The 24,195-nt window shown below is 37.3% G+C and overlaps 1 protein-coding gene across 1 annotated transcript in view; it reads right to left on the reverse strand.

Moving 5' to 3' along the window:
* Positions 1-24,165, reverse strand: part of LOC107653278 (extended synaptotagmin-2-like) — a 34,136-nt gene extending 9,971 nt beyond the window's left edge. The window contains exons 1-9 of the mRNA XM_016439947.1: positions 23,118-24,165; positions 19,628-19,669; positions 17,356-17,490; positions 16,310-16,386; positions 16,139-16,211; positions 14,366-14,455; positions 10,909-10,964; positions 975-1,095; positions 666-842 (exon numbers count right to left, since the gene is read on the reverse strand). Of these exons, the coding sequence (XP_016295433.1) occupies positions 666-842; positions 975-1,095; positions 10,909-10,964; positions 14,366-14,455; positions 16,139-16,211; positions 16,310-16,386; positions 17,356-17,490; positions 19,628-19,669; positions 23,118-23,507 (1,161 nt within the window). The 5' untranslated portion in view covers positions 23,508-24,165. The remainder of the gene's footprint in view (positions 1-665; positions 843-974; positions 1,096-10,908; positions 10,965-14,365; positions 14,456-16,138; positions 16,212-16,309; positions 16,387-17,355; positions 17,491-19,627; positions 19,670-23,117) is intronic.
* Positions 24,166-24,195: the final 30 nt, after the last annotated feature.

The following is a 24,195-nucleotide window of genomic DNA, read 5'->3' on the forward strand; positions in this document are numbered from 1 at the left end:
ACTCTCTAATAATACATAATTTTGTGGGAAAAAGATCAAATCTTGTGTTGATGTTAAAGACAACATTAAGGTATTTTTCCTATACCCAACTAAGGTATTTTGATACGATCACACTGGTGTGATTAGAACGTTCAGTGCGGCACATCACCAGCTGCTAAAATCAAATCTGCGTTCGCTGGCTGGCGCTGAGCCAGAGACAGACGCGTTTTACAGCGCTTTGCATTATAACCAATCACACACGATTCTCTTGAGCTTATGAACGCAATGGCCAATCAGAGGTGTTCAGATGAGTCATCACTGAAAAGCCGGTGTTTTGTTCAGTGCGGTGTAGAAAGCGCATTTCTGTGGCCAGCAACTAAACCATTTTAATGGTGTCTAATTGAGTTTGTGTACTACTAAAGAAAGAAAGAAAGAAAGAAAGAGAAATCCTGTACCTCCCAGATGTATTGCTAACCACAAAACCCACATTCAAACGCTGACTTCCTGACTAAACCAACAATATGACAAAAGCCAAAGATCATCTGACACTGTTTATTTAAGTATGTTTTTGTAACATTAACATGAATACATTTTTTTTTGCATTTCAGCCACATACATGCACATTTCAGTGTATGCGCATGAGTCTTATGAGCGCAGTAAATGAGCATGTGTGTGTATGTATTCACCTCATACACCTCATTCCATTTGGGGTGCAGACATTCTTTGATGGTCTTGCTTCTAAAGAGCTGGTTGCTGACCAGCAGCATGCCATAGGGGTCAGACTTGCCTTTAATCAGCCCGCCCAGATATGTGTCCTTAACTTCCAGATTCTGAGCTTCAAGAAAATGAATCCTTAGAACTCCCTAATGAGTGTGAAAGAGAATATAGCAAAAGACAATGAGAGGTTAATGAATATTAATATGAACAAATATTTGTAGGGGTTGTTGAGATGTGTGAGTGTGAGTGTGTGTGTGTGTGTGTGTGTGTGTATTCACCTTTGGCATGGGGAAACGGAGCTGTGCCAGTTCAACCTCATCTATTAGTGGTACAGTGATCCTGTTAGGCAACACCATGTAAGTGCTGATAATATCCTGGATCATGTGGTCTGAAAAGCCACTGCCAATGAAAAATAAATAATGAGTTAAATAAAATTTTCTTGAAAGTACAAAAGTGGTGATGTACTTCTGGATATTAATCATAATCTTCAATGCAATGGACAGATGTGTAACTCTCTCATAATACATAATTTTGTGGGAAAAAGATCAAATCTTGTGTTGATGTTAAAGACAACATTAAGGTATTTTTCCTATACCCAACTAAGGTATTTTGATACGATCACACTGGTGTGATTAGAACGTTCAGTGCGGCACATCACCAGCTGCTAAAATCAAATCTGCGTTCGCTGGCTGGCGCTGAGCCAGAGACAGACGCGTTTTACAGCGCTTTGCATTATAACCAATCACACACGATTCTCTTGAGCTTATGAACGCAATGGCCAATCAGAGGTGTTCAGATGAGTCATCACTGAAAAGCCGGTGTTTTGTTCAGTGCGGTGTAGAGAGCGCATTTCTGTGGCCAGCAACTAAACCATTTTAATGGTGTCTAATTGAGTTTGTGTACTACTAAAGAAATAAAGAAAGAAAGAGAAATCCTGTACCTCCCAGATGTATTGCTAACCACAAAACCCACATTCAAACGCTGACTTCCTGACTAAACCAACAATATGACAAAAGCCAAAGATCATCTGACACTGTTTATTTAAGTATGTTTTTGTAACATTAACATGAATACATTTTTTTTTTGCATTTCAGCAGACTCCTACAGCAACATTTGGTGTGACAGTTATGCATCTAACTGGCCTGCAGCCTGTCTGTTCCAGCACAAACAGACCAAGGCCTTGTTAAAATACAAGCACAATCAGGGGGAGAAGCAATGGAGAGGAAACACACCGAAGCAATAGTGCCATTTTGAGGTTTTTGCTGCTGACATTCCTCAGCGCCCCCTCTCTCTTTTTAACCATACTCCTGTCTCTGTTGACTGTTTTTGTTGAAAAGGCTGTAGTTTTGTCAGTGCTGCCTGGGTTTCCTCAAGTCACACAAACACAGGCAAGTAGACCTGGACGTACTGTACAGAAAGATAAATTAGATTTGCCATAGTAATAAGTGAACCCAAGGTACAAATGTGTGTTTGTAAATTTAGAGAACTGCCATATACTATTACATATATATATATATATATATAGATTTGAGTCTTATGCATGCTGATCTCTCACTGCATATACAAACAGCACACACCACATTAATTTGGAGTAAAATAATAAGTAAATGCATAGATGGCTAAAGATAAATAATTGAATAAATCCAAGTCAACTTTAGACAGTCAATAACTATTTTGTACAATACAAATATTCTGTATTATATTATTATATATTACAGTATATTGTATAGTATTGTGCTTTGCTGTTTTTAAAATTTAAGTTAATCACACGAGCAATTACTCATTTTGAGCATGGCTGTAGTCAACAACAAGTAGCTTTCATTTTCATTCAACAAAACACCTCTAGTTCTATCAAAAACACAAATAAATCAGAAAACAACTGAACAAAGACATGTATAACAACAACAACACCATTAAGTAAGCACCAACTGTTTTTTATTTATTATTCAACATAAATAAACTCATCATGCCTGCCAAAAATGGCGATACACTTAATCATTATCTTATATGCAATGAATACAGTACTTTCCCTTCCAAAACATTTGTTTTCTTTGCATTTTAAATGATTTTACACTGCAGCAGGCAAATTTCAACAGCTTGACATTTCCACTTATAAACAACCAAGGACACTTCTAAAAGGTAAAAGAAACATGAACCATTTTGTGCATTGTTGGCATACTTATAATTCAACATACAAAAATAAGCTTCAAGCTAAATCCAGTTGATCCGTTCCCTGGAACCCAGCTCATCTATACAATAATGAAACATGACACTCAACAACAGAACAAAGAATGCTGAACCGGACTGATGCAGATACGAGTTGCAAACTATGAATCCATGACAGAAAGCTCAAAGCTTGTTCTTTATATCCACATCCGAGTTAAGCTTGTTAAGCTTGAGTAACTACATTCAATCATATCAAAGTAAAAAAAAGAAGCATTTCTAAAGGTGTTCGTAAACCCCTATGGCCATTAGACCATCTAAATAACCATTAAGAGCTTTGGATGGGGATGTGCAAGGCAAATGTATGATTCCATGAAGATAAAAGACTTCAAAAACCCCCAAGCAAAGTCTTTTAAATAAATTTAAGATATAAAAACTCTTTAGCCTGATTTGTTTATTTTTATATAAACCTCAACTTATCTCACTTATCACATCCTGCCTCTATATTTACCAAAATCTATTTTGTTCCCATTCACGCTATCATTACACCTGCCTCCAATCTGTTTTTCCCCACTTTTTTCCAAATTGCTTTCTCATCTCTCGTCAGCAGCACTTGACATTTAATCTCCCAAATTCTGTGATAAAAGACAACTTCATTGTGATTTATTCCTCTGTAATAAAACACAATACGCTGAACAGAAATTATAAACACCATAAACAAATAAAAGAAAGAATGACAATCATAACTCTCTTATTGATTTGCTTGCCAAGCAGATGCCGTTCCCCAAACATATTCATAATGCAAGCATAGCGCTCTCTGAGGCTACAAAAATCACTCACCAATCCTAAACAGTGGGACACCACAGATATACAGCACAGAATTACACTGCATTAGGGTATTATGGTTGCCTGGACTGACAGATCTAAGACCAGTGTACTTTTCTTCAGTATTACATTAGCTATATGGTGCAAGGAGCAGGGCTGACATGGGAGCAGCACTTGTGCAGTGAAGATCCAAAGCAGCGCCAATAAACTTTAATAGCCTAAAGCCCTATTCGCACGGGATTAGTATTACCTGGTGACCGCCAGTCATTTGTAATAATTGCGGAGGTTGTCTGTGATCTTAATCCCGTGCGAATCGGCTATGTCTGTAATTTGTGAAGTAAAAATTCCCCCGTAAAAGACCTACCATATTTCGCCGAACACCGAGGTCCTGTGCTAATATTAGTCCCGTGCAAGCTTGAGATACTGTTTTAACCTGGTGAAATGTAAATGTCACAGGGCACGAAACTATATGAATTTCTTTTCTTTTTTTAAATCCATCTGGACCATAGAACGGGACTCTCAAAGCCTTGACATCCGGGTATCCGGGAGATTTTAAAACAAGTACTCTCAATGCTGCAGTGCTAATGACCACAGCCTAATGGTACTTTTGTTTGTTTGCAATAAGGATTATCTTGACATCAAGCTCCCAAACAGTATCAACTATTTATACTTTGAAGGAGCTCTTCAATATACTAACATATACATTCCTATGAACCACCTCTGTACACAGTAGCCTGTGCTAAGGAACAGCTAGAGGGGTGTAATCACTCATCCGCCTGTGTGTGTGTGTGTGTGTGTGTGTGTGTGTGTGTGTGTGTGAGTGTGAGTGTGAGTGTGAGTGTGAGGGTGAGTGTGTGTCTGTGTCTGTGTGCATGATCAGCACAACCAGAAGTGCAACACTCATGAATCTATTCCAACTACAAGACACAGTTATAGCAACACATTAAGGGTCTCTCTAATCTGCCATTACAGAGAACACTGAGAGGCTATTGAGGCTATTTGAAAACATTGTTTTAGTTAATGCATCTAAATAATTCCTAGGGAAAACACTGAATAAAGTGTACCTTTAATCTACATGCATGATGCATAAATGTAATTATTCTAATTTAATTGTGAATACATCGCAGGGCAAAACAGTAAACATTATTCAATATATATTTGCTGTATTTGAAGTGAACAGAGCAGGTTGAAACATTAGGAGTTTCTCCTAATGACTCTTTTAATTTAATTTTGTCTGTGTCTAAGCCTACGCATGATAAGGGTCATATATTAGATTTGATTATTTCATTAAGTCTTTAAGTCACCAATCTGCAAATTGATGACTACTGTCTCTCTGACCATAAACCAGTATTGTTTAACTCTGTCCTCAACACTCCAATGGTTGACTCTACGCCCTGTGGTCGCAAAATTCGCTCTGTAAACTCTTCTACTGCTATTTTGTATGCAGATGTGTTTTCTAGTGATGCTTTCCCTATCATGTCTTCCTTGTTGGATTTGTCTGTGGATGAGCAAATTTTTCATTTTAATACTCTCTGTAGCAATGTTCTGGATTCTGTTGCCCCATTTAAAATTAAAGGGATAGTTCACCCAAAAATGAAAATTTGATGTTTATCTGCTTATCCCCAGGGCATCCAAGATGTAGGTGACTTTGTTTCTTCAGTAGAACACAAACAAAGATTTTTAACACAAACCGTTGCAGTCTGTCAGTCTTATAATGGAGTATTTATATCGTTTTTTTTACCTCTGATTCACGCAATGTTCGAACAGTCCTGAGCAGGGGCACGTCCTCCTGAGCGCGTTCTCAACAGCAGGCCCGTGAGGCGTCTTCTTCTTCTTCTTGCTTTACGGCGGATTGCAGACTTAAGTGCATTACCGCCACCTACCTGCTGTTGAGAACGCACGCCGCCACTCAGGACAGTTCGAACAGTTCGGACATTGCGTGAATCAGAGGTAAAAAACTATATAAATACTGTTCAGTTTCTTGCACAGACCGATCGTTTTGTGTCTTTACACATCAATGTATCGTCACGAGCCGCAGGGTTTAATTTGGTTTTGTTTGTGTATTTTTATTTTTACTCTCAAAGCCATGATTCCCATTCACCTCCATTACAAGACTGACAGACTGCAACGGTTTGTGTTAAAAATCTTCGTTTGTGTTCTACTGAAGAAACAAAGTCACCTACATCTTGGATGCCCTGGGGGTAAGCAGATAAACATCAAATTTTCATTTTTGGGTGAACTATCCCTTTAAGAACTGCTACTAGAACTTCTAAACAGGAATGGAGGAAGGCTGAAAGAAAGTGGAAGAAGGATAAGCTCCAAGTCTCTTATGATATCATGAGAGACTGTATGGTAAACTATCAGCACTCAGTCAAGACGGCTAGGGAAAGTTATTTTGCAAGTCTGATTGCAAAACATGCTCATAGTCCAAAGATTTTGTTCAACACTATTCATCAGGTTCTAAATCCTTCTACGCTTTCATTTCCTGATGCCTCACCTACAATCTGTGAACATTTTTTGAGGTTTTTTGTTGATAAAATTGACTCTATTTGTTCTTGCATTACACAGTCTAACTTGGATGTTCTTATCACTGATCCATGTCCAGTTTCTTTGTCTGAGTTTGAACCTGTTTCCCCCTCCTTTCTTTCTGAAGTTCTTCAGAAAATGAAGCCTTCATCCTGTTCTCTTGATGTTGTACCTCCTCTTCTGCTGTTGGAGTTTTTAGACACGGTTGAACCTTTTATTTTAACCATAATAAACAGTAGTCTATCCCAAGGCACTGTTCCCCTAATTTTAAAGCACGCCGTTGTAAATCCTCTTAGGAAAAAGGCCAGCCTTGATCCATATAGCTTTGATATCTACCATAGCCTTGATATCTACCGCTATTTCGAAGTTTTGGAGAAAGTGGTTTTTCATCAATTGACCGAATATCTCAATTCTAATAATCTGTTAGACAAGTATCTGTCGGGTTTTAGGAGGTATCACAGTACGGAGTCAGCCTTGTTAAAGGTGTTGAATGATCTTTTAGTAGCAGCAGACTTAGGAAAGTCTTCTATTTTAGTTCTTTTAGACATTAGTGCAGCTTTCGATACTATTGACCATGCAATCCTACTTGAAAGATTAAGACATTATGTAGGTATTCAAGGTTCCACACTAGAGTGGTTTAAATCCTATCTCTCTGACAGATAATTTACGGTGGAGGTTGGAAATTTCTCTTCCTCCTCAGCTCCTTTAAACTGCGGTGCACCTCAGGGTTCTGTTTTGGGCCCGCTTTTGTTCTTACTACACCTGCTTCCTCTGGGTCGTATTTTTCAAAAGTACAATATTCCATATCATTTTTACGCTGATGACACGCTGGTCTATTTTCCATTAAACCACAAGGATAACTATAACTTATTTTCTCTGTTGAATTGCCTGACTGAGGTGAGATCTTGGCTGGCTGCAAATTTTCTAACACTGAATGACTCTAAATCGAGACTGTAGTTTTTAGCCCACCGGCCTCTATTACTCTGATCAACAATCAATTAGGCTTGCTATCTGCCAACTCCCATACACGTAAAAAACTTAGGAGTGATTTTTGATGACTAAAATTCGATAAACAAATCAGTGCAGTTGTTAAAAACAGTAAAAACAGAAAACTTTTTTATCGGTAAAGGATTTGGAGACCGTGATTCTTGCTTTTATCACTTCGAGGCTTGACTACTATAACTCACTTTACCTTGGTCTGTCTAAATCTTACTTATCCCGTCTGCAACTAGTACAGAATGCCGCTGCCAGGTTCCTACTGGAACTAGGAAGAGGGATCATATTTCACAGATTCTCGCTTCTTTGCACTGGCTGCCAGTTGAATATCATATCAAACTTAAGGTGTTACTGTTTGTTTACAAGGGATTACACGGTCAAGCTCCTGAATATATTACAGATCTCGTTTTCCCTAGAAATTGCTCTAGAACATTACGTTTTTCCAATAGCATGATGCTCTCTGTGCTTCGATCCCGTTTGAAATTAAAAGGAAATCATGCTTTTTTGATTGCCGCCCCTAGATTGTGGAATGACTTACCATCACATATTAGGCTATCTCCTGATATTGGAAGTTTTAAATCTTATCTTAAGACTTATCTTTTTTCTTTAGCTTTTTAATTTCTTGTTATTTTATTTTATTTTTATTGCATTGTTGGGGATGTGTTTTATTCTTTTAACTCTGTTTAATTCTTTTAACATTTTTATGTTGTCGGTATATGTTTTTGTGAAGTTATGTTTTACTGTACAGCACTTTGGTCAGCAGTTGCTGTTTTAAATGTGCTCTAGAAATAAAATTGCCTTGCTTTGAACAAAATGAAATTACTCGGTTTATGATGCATGATAATAAATACATATACATTTTAAGCAGTGCTTAATTTGTAAATGAATAATTGCCGGATCCAAAACAGCAATTAAAAGGTGCTGTGACGACCCTGAAAATACAACTCAAGTTTTCCCGGAACATTCAATGATGTCACTAAACGGTGATGCCACAATCGTTCACAAGTTTCTGCATTAACCTAACTAGGGCACAGCTTCAAACCCTGGGTCAAAAATGGGTTGCCAGGATGATTTTCGTAAAATGTATATCTAAGATACATTAAAAATAACAAAATTTGTTTTCATAAAAATAAAATTCAATCATAGTATAGGTATAAATATGCAAAAAAAATATCTGACTTAAATAAGTAACAGTTTTAATTAAACGCGCATCCTTGCATTATTTTACAAAATCACAAATGTTCTGTTGTTATTTTTAGTGTGCAAAGATAAAAGTAAACACTTTGTGCTTTCAAATTATGTCTTACTCTTATCTGTATGACCAAAAATTATGTATTTTATGTTTATGTTTATGCTGTTCGATCACACCTCGCACGCTCACACACACACACACACACACACACACCACATACTCGCAACTCAAACTTGACATCGCAGTCTGTTCATTATCTAAATAAAATACAGTCAACCAAAAATATAAAAGGTTACACTGGTCAATTTAAATAGTCCGTGGTATAACTGGTCCACTTTGGATGCCAAGCACATTTTTGCTCAGTGAAGAGGATATTTCTGTCGATATACACATGCGCGTGAAGTACAAAGCCTCTATTATAAATAACAGTTTCATTCAAATGCATTGCGAATATGGAAACATTAGGATTTGTGCCGAATGAGAGGTACGTGAGCCCAATTAACGCCTGGTACTTTCAGTTTCGCTTTGTTTTGGTTTCTTTAGGTTTATATATTTTTAACACACACACACACACACACACACACACACACACACCACATATTCGCAACTCAAACTTGACATCGCAGTCTGTTCATTACCAAAATAAAATAGTCAACCAAAAATATAAAAGGTTACACTGGTCAATTTAAATAGTCTGTGGTATAACTGGTCCACTTTGTATGCCAAGCACATTTTTGCTCATGTGAAGAGGATATTTCTGTCGATATACGAACGTACGTGAAGTACAAAGCCTCTTCACTATAAATAATAGTTTCATTCAAATGCATTGCGAATATGGAAACATTAGGATTTGTGCCGAATGAGAGGTATGTGAGCCCAGTTAACACCTGGTTCTTTCAGTTCTTTTTGTTTTGGTTTCTTTAGGTTTATATATTTTTATTTCATTCTTGTTCTGTTCTGAATTCCATTACATTTATATGATTTGTTTTGGTGTGAGCTATACTAACGTATAGCTATGTTTATAGTGTTTATAATGTTTATACATTATAATATTTCACTTTATTTGGTATTATTTATGGTATTATTACACTCTCTGCAAACGTTCTGCTGCTCACAAAACAATAAGCAGTAAGCACTAATCAATGAGAGCGAGTTTGAACTTAAGAAAGCTGACTGGTCACGGTCAAAAATATGTTGAGGACCAATACATAACCTCCAAATACATAAACCTGCGCTCGCTCTCATATGCACGCATGCACTGTCACAATCTAATGCCGGATCCTTAAAAACAATTACCGGAATGCAAAAATCCAAAATCTGACATTTTCTGGAACAGGATCCGGCAGGATTCGGCTTAAATTAAGCACTGATTTTAAGCAAACAGTTTCTCATAGTCACTAGCAAGTTTGATATTGGAATGATATTTGATATTGCAACTTTATCTTGTTATAATAATAATCACCTGTAATATTATTACTAATTTTACATTACATTAAGTTTCATTACACAGCCAAAGGAAGAAAGTGTTTAATCATTTATTTAATAGAAAGCAAACTATTGTCAATAGCATTAAGGTAAGGTCAGCTATCAATCAGCTATCTTATATCAAGTGTACCATACCAATGAAATATATATATATATATTTCTCTTCAGGTTTATAAAGAAATTCAAATGAAGGCACAATTTAAATGTCTACAAAACTAATTTCAAGCATTTAAGCATAAACTTTTATGTATAAAACATAAATTCAGTTAGGAGTGTCAGACTGGTAATACAAATTGTTAAGATGAAGTGGCCAAAAGGGTAAATTCATTACTACTCCAAAGTGAGACAGTCCAATTATAATATGCGTATAAGCTTATAGTTAATTAAAATCAACATACGTTAGAGAGAAAGAAGGATGTCTTACATTGATTATCCACTAAAACTGATGAACAAAGGCTCTTTCAATTTTCTACAATAAACAGGCCCACATCCAAGTACAACTAAATGAAGACAAAAACAAAAGAAGAGGTCTAGACTCTACGTTTTATAAATCTATGGACGAAAACCAAGAGGCCCTTAAATCAAAACAGAACCAGAAGCCTAACCAACACGAAAATAATAATAATAATAAAAATAATCTTTATTTTCTATAGCACAATTAAATGTTACATTACAAAGCGCATTACATGAACAAATAAAACAACAAAATACACCATACGAAAAAAATGATAAAATAAGCAAGAAGATGAGAAATGCATTCAAAACATTTACAAATAAAATAATATAAAATGAATACAAAAATTCAAGTAAAAGCTACCCTAAATAAATGAGTTTTAAGATGAGATTAAAAAATGCTAAGGGATTTTGCTTGCTTTGTCTCAATAGGTAAAGAGTTCCATAGTTCAAATCACAGGTTATATAAAATGCTTTGCATGAAAATAAGTTAAAATAAGTTAAATGAAACAAAGACTGCTGTCTTAGTAAGTAAAGATATAATCCATTGTAGGAAGAAAAATTTCACTTACTTAAGCCCTGGAATGTCCAATATATTTGTGAGGCCTGTCCAGTTTATGTCCAAAAGCTGAATGAAAGAGAGAATCAAGCATATACTTAAACACACTGCTAACATAGAGAAAATACAGGTATATCTGTTTAGAGGAGAAAAACGAGCACAAACCAGATAACGCAAAAAGACAAACAATAAAATATGTCTGAACATGCCTGAGGCAGTAATTTAATATCAATGTGGATGCTAAGTTCCACTCTAAAGCCAACATATATATAACAATACTATGTACTGTTTGTTACTGTGGTGAAAACAATCAGTGTCCCAGTGTGCCAGAACTTAAACAAGAAAGAAAGAGCGAAGGATAGAAGAAAATAAAGCACAGAAATACAAACCATCCATTAAAACAGAGATAAATGCAATATAAAGATGCTCTCTTAGCCTCTTTCCCTCTGTGAATTTGTTTCAGCGTTGCCCACACTGCAGAGGAATATATGAAGAGAGGCCACCTCTCAGTACATCACAAACTACAGTCAGACCGCAGGACACTGGACACCGGACACCTCACACAGGACTCAAAACTCATTCAGTTTTCCTACACCTTCCTCATTCAAGCCTTCATTCAGGAACAGCAGCAGAAAGTGAGCTAGAATCAGGCTGAGCTGTGATAACCTGCTGTAAAATTAGCCCTGCTACTAATCTGGTAATGAAAGACTGTAGAATCTGGGTCAGTGACGCTGACTGGCTGCCACTGCTATACGCACATGGTAGAGATGTTAAGATCATTTTATGCTGTTTAGCAAACCTTTAAATAGAATCTCAATCATTCAGTTTTGCAAAAGACAAATGTCTTTAATAACTTTCTCTTCCTTTACAACGTTTTCTTCCAATTATACAGCAACTATGCATCAGTTGTACTCCCCAAAGTTCTTATGCGTGTTATTGCCGTTGGATCTGCTGAATTGATTGAGGATACCCTCCCTCGATTAACTATCCTCATGTCAAATGTGTCTCGAAAAATGATCAAATATCCTTCATAGGCCACTAAAGTGGACTTCATGGAGTGTGTGGAAAAATATATAGTTGGTCAAGGATGATCTTTAAAGCAATATATCTTGGTGGTTTTATGAGCACATTAAAGGGATAGTTCTGTCAAAATTCGGAAAATCCTGTCATCAACCTTCAAGGATTAGTTCACTTCAAGAATAAAAATTTCCTGATAGTTTACTCACCCCCATGTCATCCAAGATGTTTATGTCTTTCTGTCTTCATTCGCAAATAAATTAAGGTCTTTGAGGAAAACATTCCAGGATTTTTCTCCATATAATAGACTTCAATGGTGGCCAACGGGCTGAAGGTTCAAATTGCAGTTTCAATGCAGCTTCAAAGGGCTCTAAATTATCCCAGTCGAGGAATATAGGTCTTATGTAGTGAAATAAACAATTTTATAATAACAAACAATAAAAAAAAATAAATAAAAATGTATATACTTTTTAACCACAAATGCACATCTTGCACTAGCTCCGCCATGTGCGTCCGCAAATTCACACATTAAGTAATCACGTTGGAAAGGTCGCGTGCGGTTAGTTCTTCGTCTATGTACTCCGGTTCAAAAAGGTAGGGTAGGGTGAAAAACGTAATCTCATTTTCTCCTCCAACGTCAAAATCATCCGACATCGTTGTTTTACCTTTTTTTGTAAAGGGCATTTGACTTTCTTTGCACGTTCGCTTGTAAAAAATAAAGGGCTAGAGCCCTTTGAAGCTGCATTGAAACTGCAATTTGGAGTCCATTGGCCACCATTGAAGTCTATTATATGGAGAAAAATCCTGGAATGTTTTCCTCAATTCTCATGCTAAACATGGCCAAAGCTTCAAAAAATGAGTTGGATGTATGATGGAGTACTTCTGTGCCAAATACACTCCTTCAGGCTTCGTATAAGTTTCAGAAAGTTTTTCTCGAGTATGGCCCTGTATGACGTCACGAAGAGTGGAACTCCTTGTATGGGCACTTCTCCCGGAAGAGTGCGCGCACACAGCAAATAGAGCGCGAACAAGAGCAGCCCATCAACGTGCTTCATTCGGGTCACAGAAGTTGTCGGCAGCGCTGCACAGGACTTGCATGAGAAGAATGTCTCCAAAGAAGAGTGTTTTTGGATGTGAGGGAAAGATAACCTTGTTCAGCTTCCCAAAGAACCCAGCGTTTTGTGAACAGTGGATGCAGTTTGTTTTTCCGGGACAGCAACAGTTTCGCAAGTGTGTTTGTTTGTTCCCGTCATTTCAGTGACAAATGTTTTATAAACAAGGGCCAGTTCGACGCTGGATTTGCACATCGTTTGATATTGAAAGATGGAGTGGTCCCAGTGCTAAAAGATCCCAGTCACGAGCTGGAACCGCAGGTGGTAAGTAAAACTGCATCAAATTTCTGTTTTGTTGGCAATCTGTGGGTAAGTGCTCTTAAGTGTTTGACTCTTTAGCTCCGCCCACGGCACGCCTCCAGGAGCTCGGCTGTTTTTAGAGAGAAGCATAAAGCTCTATCTTTTTTTTTTTATAAATCTGATAAAACTAAAGACTCTTCGGAGATATGAAGGACACAATACTACTATATAGGTACTCTAGATGAACATGAGATTGGCCGAAACTGTGTGTATGTCCCCTTTAATTTCTTCTAACATCTTGGATGACATGGGGGTGAGTAAATTATCAGGAAATTTTTATTCTGGAAGTGAAATAATCCTTTCATGTTGTTCCAAACCTGAATGACTTTCTTCTTCTGTGCAACATTAAAAAAACATATTCTGAGAAATGTCTCAGAATATGTCCATACAATGGAAGTCACTGTGGAACTCTTTAGTTCTTGACGTTTTCCCCTCCATCAATGATTTCAACAACATCTGTAGATATCTTTCAAAGTTTTTCAGCTGCCCTTGGACAGACCGCAACATGCAGCTGATGGAAGTAAAACTAATTCTTCCTAGACATTCTCTGTCTCCTGCATGCACTCATTACCGAAGACTCTATGAAGCACTTTGAAAAGTGAAATTATTTCCTGCTGTTTAACAAGAAACTTGACACACTCCTTCCTTGAGATCCTTCCTTCCTAACACTCACCCAGGACTTTGTATGTACAGTAGAAACATGTTTATTCACATTTAAGTTTTTACAAAAAATGTCTGCTAAATGTAATACAACCAATCTCAAGGGCTGAATAACTGCAAACAACAGCATCACAGAGACAAAAGAAAGCTCCTTTGTATGCTATTGTAAAATCAATGTTATTTGGTAAAATGCTCACATTCAAATCCAATGCATTGCAGGACAAGAGGCAGCAAATGTGAAAACAGGGAATACATGTCCACACGCTGATATTACAGTTCCAGACTTGATCAGAAACAAAACAACATTTCGATCACTTCAGTCTTCATCAGGCAATAATTCAGACAATATTAAAAGGTATTAATAAATAGTTGTAAACTCACTGGCTTCTTGAGGAAGAAGAGGGAAAGAGCACCAACCAGCGGCATACTCCCCAAAAGTGGCTCAAGAATCACCCGCAGAACTCCATGTAGCTATTCATACATGCGGTCAAGTACACACAGAGAGAGAGAGACAGACACATCACATTAAATTTCAAAACACTGGTATGGATTCTCAGAGGTTTGGTGTGTACCGATTAAGCCAATATGAAATATCCTCAATTACAAAAAGCTAAATAAAAATGGGCATTAACCAGATTATTTTAATGAAAGTATTGCTGCCTTAATTAGGAACAACCCACTTTATCACTGGAGTCCTCAAATGGAATGACAGAACTGCATTAAAAAAAAGACATCAAGTCTTAATATCTTTTTATATCAAATTTATACCTCATGTAAATTTATTTTGTTCTAAGGATGGGTATTCTTTTTTGGAAAACAAGAAAAAGATTTCTGGTGTGAGACAGCAGCGCTGTCAATCTAACCACTATACGCCCCAGGCTGATGATGAATGTTTCAGCATCTCAACACTGATGCATTTATTGTTTTGCTTCTGACAGCACTCCACATGCTCAGTGATAGACATTCACCTTCACAACCATCACTTCAGCTCTGAGTAACAGAATTACAAGCTTCTGTTTTGAACAATAATTCATTACCAAAGAGCTGCTGATGAGAACAAATAACTCAAGGGAATGTCCTGTCTCAAGTAGTCCTTTATGGAATCATGATATGTGGAAGAGGTTATATAAGATCAACCAGTGTATATATTAAGTGCTTTTTCTGCCTTATTCATTCTGCAATACAGTGATTACAGTGGCGCGAGTATGAGTGAGTATGTCATAGCTGATAATAATAATAATAATAATAATGTTTTTCTTATTTGTTTTATTCTATTACTATATTTTAATACTTGTTTTATTATTCTTTTCAATACATTTTAAATACATTTTTATTTTTTTCTTATTTGTATGCAAAGCACGATGAATTTATGTCTGAAAGGTGCTGTATAAATAAACTTGTCTTGCCTTGCTCCCTAATTTGAATTTTGTGACACGTAAAACACAAAAGTATTTCATTATATTATTGTACATTTTGACCAGTGGCTAATTATTTTATGAGTGCTCTAAAAGCCATGAAATGTGCTATTATTTTTTTCTGGAACTGAGTGTCTACGAAGCTGTCTCACACTTCCCTGTGTAACTGTCGTAGAGATGAATGCGAATGCTAACAGCTCTCTCCAGGTATTATAGACCTCCTTGCTATATAGTAAAAAATACATCATACATAAACACAGCATGCTGTCACACAGAGAGTTTACTCTGCTATGCATTTAATGCGACAGAATGAAACAAGTCCATAAATCATGTACAAAACGGTCAATGTGTGAGCATGTGTGTATATATCTGATCATGCACTACAAACGGTACAAGGGCATTTTAGTATTTGGTTACATGCCTCCCTATAAATACACACATACCCTTTCTGTAAAAATAAAAATAGGCTCCGTTCTACAGTCGACTGGATTCCTTCCATGAAACACGTGGATGCATCATAATATAGGAAAGAGCTTCCCTGTATCCAACAAATTAACTCTGGCCTTGACTAACATAATCCATTGGGTAATGGAGACAAACTCAATGGAAGATGCCATACATAACAGAGCTGCTGTTTGTCTGTTGTGAACAAATAACAGTGCAATCCTACTGCTGTATGTGGCACAAGAGCAGAGAATTATCACTCTTGAAATTTTTATGAGAATATATAACAATATACCTGTATACTTTTGATCCCTGCTCTACAGTAGTACCTTTTGACATCCACATCGATTTCAGTATTTCCAACAAAGCTATAAAAGAAAAGATAAATATTAAAACCTGTACGGCAACCAGAAAGTTAAATAAAATATCTAAAGATGTCAGCATAGCATATATAATGTGATGTCACCTGATCTGAAGGTCCATGATGATCTGCCGTTTGTCCATGTTCTCAGAGTAAACTTTGACCCCATTGATCCTGAGAGGCTGTGACAGAGATGAGCACAGATGCCCCGTCAGGAGGTTGACATTTCTTTAACCAGCATGCATTCCTCCACAGAGCCCTGACAACATAAACTATTTCCATCTGACAGGTGGTCAGCTTTTTCAAAAGGTTTAAATTTCTTACGTCAACCTTCCTCCTACTGATGCAATATATAGCTTTTTAGTGCAATGTCTCTTCAGTGCAAAGTCATTAAGCAATGTTTTATCTTTAATAAAACATGCAAGATGGTCTTGTACCACAAATAACATACACAGTCTTTGAATGAAACGGAAAAGAGAACACTACAAAACAAGAACAACAAAATGTCTAGGTGATGAACTACACTAAATATAAATAAATAATTACAAATATATAAATATAAATAATTACAACAGAAAACCTTCTGTGATGGAGTATAATAGCATGGCCTTGAATTGTTAAAAACACTGCCATTCTGTACTTCCACTGTGCCTATAAATATATAAATACCCATAGCTAAAATATTTCTATAGCTATAAAATCCATTGCCCTATATTGAGTTATATTGAGTGAATGGGCTAGGCAATGCCTACTGATTTCTTTAATTAAAAAAAAATAAAAATAAAATAAATTAATAGGGACAGTGGTGACAGCACAGGAAATAATGGGTAGAGGAGGTGGAGACTCGTGTTGTCTGTTTGATCAAAACCACAAAATGTGGCCTTGTGTGGATTAACTGCTAAGCCATGGTGCTAACTGATGGTTTTCCTTTTCAAGATTACACTCTGAATAACTGGATATGTTAAATCACAAGCTGACTGAGAGGGAAAGGAGCCAAAAAAGTGTATGCAATATGTTGGTGTCTAAAGTGCCATAAAATAAAAGCCAGCTTGACTGATGTTATATTAAACATCATGAACAAAGATTTACATGTTCTCTAATAGGATGCACTTTGTGAGCATTGAATGTTCATAGGCAGTGAGCATGCATACCTGATCTCCAAGATCAATCTTGATGAAGCCGAACGTACTGAGGTGGGCATTGGCTTCTTTGATTGCTGGCTCGATTGTTTCTTTAAACAGCTTCTCCACAAACTGACACACGTAAGGCCACATCTGTTTCACTGTCTGAAAGACATAAGAGTGTATCTGCTCAGTACTATGCAACTGAGTAAACGGAGGCACTTAAGGCATCTTCAGTTCTTACTGCTGCTGACTTGAGTATGATAAACAAGCTGGTCTGAAACTCATTAGTTATCAAAAAAGTTTAACTGTTGTTTGATACTCTCTTGACTACATTTCATAAAAACAAAATCTTCAATACGTGTAAAATATATTTTTTTCCACAACAAGGTTATGTGATACAAGGTTCACAGTTTTCATTTAAACAGGCCCGAGGGCATGTTGTAACTTGACTAACTGTAAAAACTCTAGGCATTTGGAAACTATTCTCCACGACAACAGAACAGGTAGTCACACTGGTACAGCACAAACAGAATTATTAAAAACTGAATGTAGGATATCGTGTCTGAAAGAAACAAAATAATATCTAAAACCTTTGAAATAAGTTAGTGATGTAGATAGCCAAATAATGAAAAAAGAGACAGAATTAAAAATGTTTTTACATGTATATGACTGTTACGATCACCAGCTGGATTGCCCATGAGCTCCTCCAGAGGGCACCCCAGACTGTTGTCACTCCCTCACTAACTACATTCCCCATAATCCTTTGCCTGGACTCTTGATCACTGATTGCATTCACCTGTATCTTGTTACCTCCATCAGTCTCACCCTATTTAAAGCCTGGTTTTTCACTCATTCATGGCTCAGTATTGATAGCCTATAATGTCTTAGTGTTTTGCCGTGTTTTCTAGTTCCTTGTTTTCTTGCCTTGCCTTGGTGTTTTTTGACCGTTTCCTTGTTTCTGATCGTTTGCTGCCTGCCCTGACTAGTGATGGGCAAATTAAGCCTCGTGAAGCACTGAGACTTTCCTCCAACTGTTTCGGGAAAAGATTCAAAGCTTCGAGTGTCTCGAAAACAGCGCCATCTGGCGGTTAATAAAAAATATAGCAGCCAAAAGCCTGTGAAAGACGCTCCATAGGACGAGGCATCTACCACATATTCCACAGATCGATTCAAGTTACATGCACAAATAAAAGCCTAACAGTGTGTGTTTGTGTTTGTTGAATTTCTCTCTCTGATAAATTCATTTACCCATTAAACTCTGCAATTTAATACCAGTATGAATATCAATATGGTGTTATAGAAGAATAATGTACATATATGAATTGTATATGACAAATATTTAATTTTGATGAAATAATTTGTATTCTTCATATTACTTGTATGACTGGGTATCTAAAATGTAACTGAATACGTCCGAATTAAAACTTACTCGTAAAGTAAGATCTGGGGATTCGAACATTCCGACACGCAAAGTGAATCGCGCACGTGACTGGACAGAAAGTGAAGCTTCGTTTGTCATTGGTCACGTGATTTCTATGTTAACAACACAAGCTTCGAATCGAGGCTTCATCTGGCACGCCCCTTTATTCTCGACACAAGCTCCGATGCCTCAATTCAAATGTCACATCACTAGCCCTGACCTTCGCCTTTTTTGTGTATTACCCTTTTGTTTCACCCTGGATTATGATTGTTTGCTGGTGTTTGACCCTGCCTGTTTTGACCACTTTTTTGAATAAAGCTGCATTTGGATCCTCAACTCTGCTTTCACGTCATCGTTACAATCACATTTATGAGCTTCAAAATGCATGTGTGAAAATTTAGGTTGTAACATTAGAATGATACAGTACAATAAATGTTTTTATCCTCCTCAGTTTTATCATGTTTAAAAACATCAGTGATTCTGCAGTGTTTCATGTAAATAGTTTTGCATGATTTTGAATGTTGCAGACATACTTTGCAGAAGCATGAGGCCATTCAGGTACAAAAATTACACCGCTGGGCAAAATTCCAATTAAATATTCAAATCAGGTATTTTTATGAAGACTGGTAGTCACTGAATATATATGTATTTAAATATTTTAAAAAGCCACTGATTTTGACACAGAGGTTGAAAAATGGATGCTATGTGTACTTGTGTAGTGTAACATGAGCAAAACGCACTGGATTATAGCACCAGTGTACAGCCAATGAAAGCGAGAAAGAGTGCAAGAGAGTAACAGAGATTCCAGATTAGAGTGCTGGATGATGATTACTTAGAAATTATGAGGGACAGGCAATTATTATCTAATAATTCTCTCACCTTATTTAGCCACTCAACTTTCTCCACATCTGGATAATGAACCTGGTGGAGAAATAGACAAATTTATCATATTAATAAAAGAGAGAAGGAACAAGACTGTTTCTGTAAATGTGCTGCAGTGTCTTTGAAAAAAAACCTTTGGCTATTACACACACGCACACCCTTGGTCCACAGATGGCATGAAAAATAAACAGTCAATGTATGACAAAATAAAAAGACTTACTATATAAACATGTGAAAGGTTCTCTATACAAAAAAGTGGCACCCATGTGTATTCTCTTCTTTCCTTTCACTTCAGTGGAATTATCACATCTATAATATGTAGAGCAATAGGATCAGCGATGAGCGTAGCTGCAGTTAAAAGCCTGCATGCGTAAAATGCTTAGCCTGCATTTGTTTCATGCAATGTAAGGGAGCAAGATGACACATTGACACTGCACTTTTTTAACTTCTCAAGCAGTACCATACAATAAAAGGCAATGACGTCAATGGGGTACAGTGTTGTTTTGGACGCCATTGACTTTCAATATATCGACAAAAAATTATCTCCTTTTGTGTTCTACAGAAAAAAAGTAAGTCATACAGGTTGTGGAATGACATAACGGTTAGTAAATGATAACAGAATCAGAATCGGGTTAACTACCCTTTTAACTTGTCAGGTATCAAAAAATACAGTTATCTTCCACCCAACAGGCACTATGACCACACAAAGAACTTCTGAGCCTATGGCTACATTTACACTGCAAGCCTTTTTTGTTCAGATCCATTTTTGGTATGGACTTTCACATTATTTTTGTGGCCAATAACTGATTCGAGTGTGAACTGGTCATGGTCCTGAACTGACCCACATGCACAAAAGGAATAACAAAGATGTCACACAGCACTCTATCATACAGAACTAAATCTGGAGGTCACTGAAGTCAGGGTTTATGCATTCATTTATAAGGTGATGTGCAGCAGAAGCCAGCAAATTTGTGAGCAGGTGAGAGGGAGGACAAGGATGAGGAGAAAGAGAGCAAAGTTTTTCCTCATATAGTTTCCCCTCAACTTTTGCTTGTATAGAGCTGTAACCGTAATTATAACAACTCACTGTCTCTCCACTGACTACCTTTGCAGCTTTCTTCCATATTCTGGTATGTAAAATCTTTGCCCGACTCCCGTCAATGCAGAATTCTTATTAAAGAATGTTAATGCAGAGTGACATAAACCTCGCATGCATTATGATATGACCGTTCAGACTGAGGTCTCACTGCAAAACATCACACCTGTATGTGACTTATGACCTAAAACGGCCCAAATCAGAACCAAAAAGATCAGATTTCATGTGGTTTGTGCTGTTCACATTGTTATGAAAACAAAAACAGATCTAAATCTATTAGCAAAAAAAAGAAAGAATTTAGGATTTGGGCCACTTTTGCCTCTGCAGTCTGAAATGTAGCCTTTCTGACCACAAAAGGCCCCTTTAATTGAACATCTTAAGACTGAAACTTTAAATTATAAAACAAATGCTACACACAAGCAAAACAAATGTATAGGGCACATTTGAATCTCATCACTATGGTAACACAGCTGCAAAACCATAAATGCTTCTCTCCAAGACATTAAGCAACAGCTGAAAGAAAAATCTCAGGTAAGCCACATCTGGTTACCTGAGAACACAACACACTCTCGGCCTGAGAAGACACTGTTTTGGCACCTATAAAGCTATCCCCCTTCTGTATATGTCCTATAAAAGTAACATCTTTATTGTAATCTCAAGAGGCAGCACTACAAACAGCACTAGACTTCGGGTGTCCATCCAAAATGAATATTGACTATTTTGTTTAGTATTAATGATATGTGGGAAAGACACTGAAAGTTCCCATGGTAACTGTGTTTCTATGGTCACTAGAGATCTCTGAGGATTTCCCTTCATTGACAAGACCAGAGACAGATATCTATGGGAATGTTCCTTAAAGAAAATCTGGCTAGAGATGAGACAGATTGTAGAGTTGCAACAGTAATGTAGAGATGTATAGATAGACTATAGCTTCCTGACAGTGACATAATTTGATGAGAATCTGATTATCTGTGATGTAAATGGTTTGTTTTCCTATAAATAGGCATACAGAGTTGTCATGTGACACTGAAAAAAAACTTGCTTGTGATAACTGACATTTATTAAAAAAGATATTACATGTATTTACATATTTTTGTAAAATGCAAGAATATATATTTTGAACTCTGTAGTGCATTTAACTAGACATTAGTGTGGCAATCTTGAAGCTTTTATGCAAGAGATATAACATGTCTCTTTAAGACATGTCGTGCATCACACACTTCCCAGGAATCACAGAGAAACTGGACAAACAAGTCATCAGTATTTCAGAAGATACTACTTGATTTAAAAGCATGGCCCCACAAAATGTGAATAATAACAGAAACCATAATGCCACTGTTGTGAAACATTTTCTTTAAAACAACAACAACAACTTCAAACTCATCAACATAAACCAGTTCAACAGACTTCTAATCTCACACAGACAAATTGACTCATGCCAGAATGTAGTTTGATTAAGGCTTCAGAGCAGTTGGAGACTAAATGAAAAGATGGTAGTGGGTGCTTGTCAGACCATGTAATGAAAATGTATCTGATAACTGACTAACACTACACAGACAAGAAGATTGCATGCATTACATGCAAACGTGACACTTTTTCACCATATGGTAAGGTAATAATTACAGTTAACTACTTAATTGTTATTTACAGTTTTACATGCTGCACATTTTTATGGCATTATTCTGTACAAATTACATTTTTATAGTATACAGACTGCAGGGCACTGAATCCTCATTTTCAACTACACAGACTGACCTTGGTTCAGCCCCTTCAGGTACAAATATCTCATTACATAACATATTTTTACTTTGTTGCACTTGGCTTTTGATTAGAGCCATGTAATGGGCAGAGGCTCAAGATAATGCTTATATACAAGATAAAAATAGACAGAAAATTGGTAGAGACACATGCTGCATCATTTGGAAAAACACTGTTCACCTTCACAGGCGAAAGGGCAAAAAGTCTTGTTCTGCCTGACTCATGTCTGGCAGCCTGGGATCAGCTGGGATCCAAAGTTATGTTTCAAGCACTCACTCAGAGTTTGCTGAATGGAACCAACATTGAAAGCAAAAAAGACGTCCTAGTTTAATAAGCCTGAATGAAGCAACACAACTTTGATCAAGGAAATATCCTGTGTTTGTTGAGCAAATTTAACATTTTAAACAGCATTTACACCCACAAAGGGCTAAACAAGTTATGCTATGTTGTCATGGACATCAATCTCATCAAATTCCACTACAGAGAACCCATTCTGTCTTTTTAGTCCAGCTTTGGGGATGGACAGTTTTATATCATTTAGAAAATAAAATAAACTCCCTCTTAATTTAATGTGCTGACTAATATGTTTTGAAACACGGTAATCGTTATCAATAAAAGAGGAGTTTAACTCACCCATGATGGTAACTCAGTTGCCTCCAGCTCCTGTTTAACCCTGTCCTCTTGCTCAAAAAATGAAAGTGCTCTATTCAACCTAGTGTTCTTACACCTAGTGTTTCTCCTCCAAAAGAAAAATACCGTGAGTACGATTAAGAGCCAACTAAAACTGAACTCAAAATAACCCAAGACATATATGGGGAAGATAAAAACGAAGGTCTTGGCGAACTGCAGCCACGTGCGCGTCAGCTCGCTGGTGCAGGACGCGGAGTCCTGGCTCAGCTCCGCGGGTGAGGAGGAAGGAATCGCCCCGCTTGTCGGTTCAGGTTGTCCGCTATCCTTTTGTCCCGAGGCACCTGCTGTTTGAGAAAGATTTCCGCGCACAGCCGTCATTATGTCCTCTGTCATAGTCAGCGCGGACGAAATGTTACGCACGGCTGTCAAACGTGTACATTGTGCTTCAATGCAAAAGCTTCGAGAGTAAACAAGATACTTCAGATCATCCCGTGCTCGCGGTACACAAAGGTTTAAGTACACCGCTCAGCTAAATCAATTTAAGGATGTTTTCACGTTAGTTGGCCCGTACACCAGTCCATTTTGACGCGGATACTGGCTCGCTTTGCTTTAATCTAGCTGTGCATAACTGAAGACTCGCCTCTGTGCGTGTGCCGTATGACTTGTTCTTGCTGGCTGGTGCGCTCTGGAGAAGCGCGCTCTGTAGTGTTGGTTTATGACTGACACACACACACACACACACACACACACACAGACAGACAGACAGACAGCGGGTCTCAGGAGGTTAGTGTGCGTCGCGGACAGCGCAAACTCGCCACCCTGAGCCAAGCAACTGCAGATACACAAACAACGAGGCGTCGACAGCGAAGCGACTCCCAAGTGTTAACTGTTAACTAAAGAACAAAAACAAGAAGCTGTTCGTTTCATATTTTCTGATAGACTGTTTGTGCCAAAATGTGCTGTCTGCTTGTGTCATCCTCCCTGCTGTGCGTTCATCTCAGTTTTATTCTTTATTTTAAGTTGCTGCTTTTAGTAAACTAAGGGAGGACGACAACAATAACAGTAGACATATGCTGAATTC

The sequence above is a fragment of the Sinocyclocheilus anshuiensis genome, unplaced genomic scaffold (assembly GCF_001515605.1).
Source record: "Sinocyclocheilus anshuiensis isolate Anshui unplaced genomic scaffold, SAMN03320099.WGS_v1.1 scaffold219, whole genome shotgun sequence".
In the NCBI taxonomy this organism is placed as follows: domain Eukaryota; kingdom Metazoa; phylum Chordata; class Actinopteri; order Cypriniformes; family Cyprinidae; genus Sinocyclocheilus; species Sinocyclocheilus anshuiensis.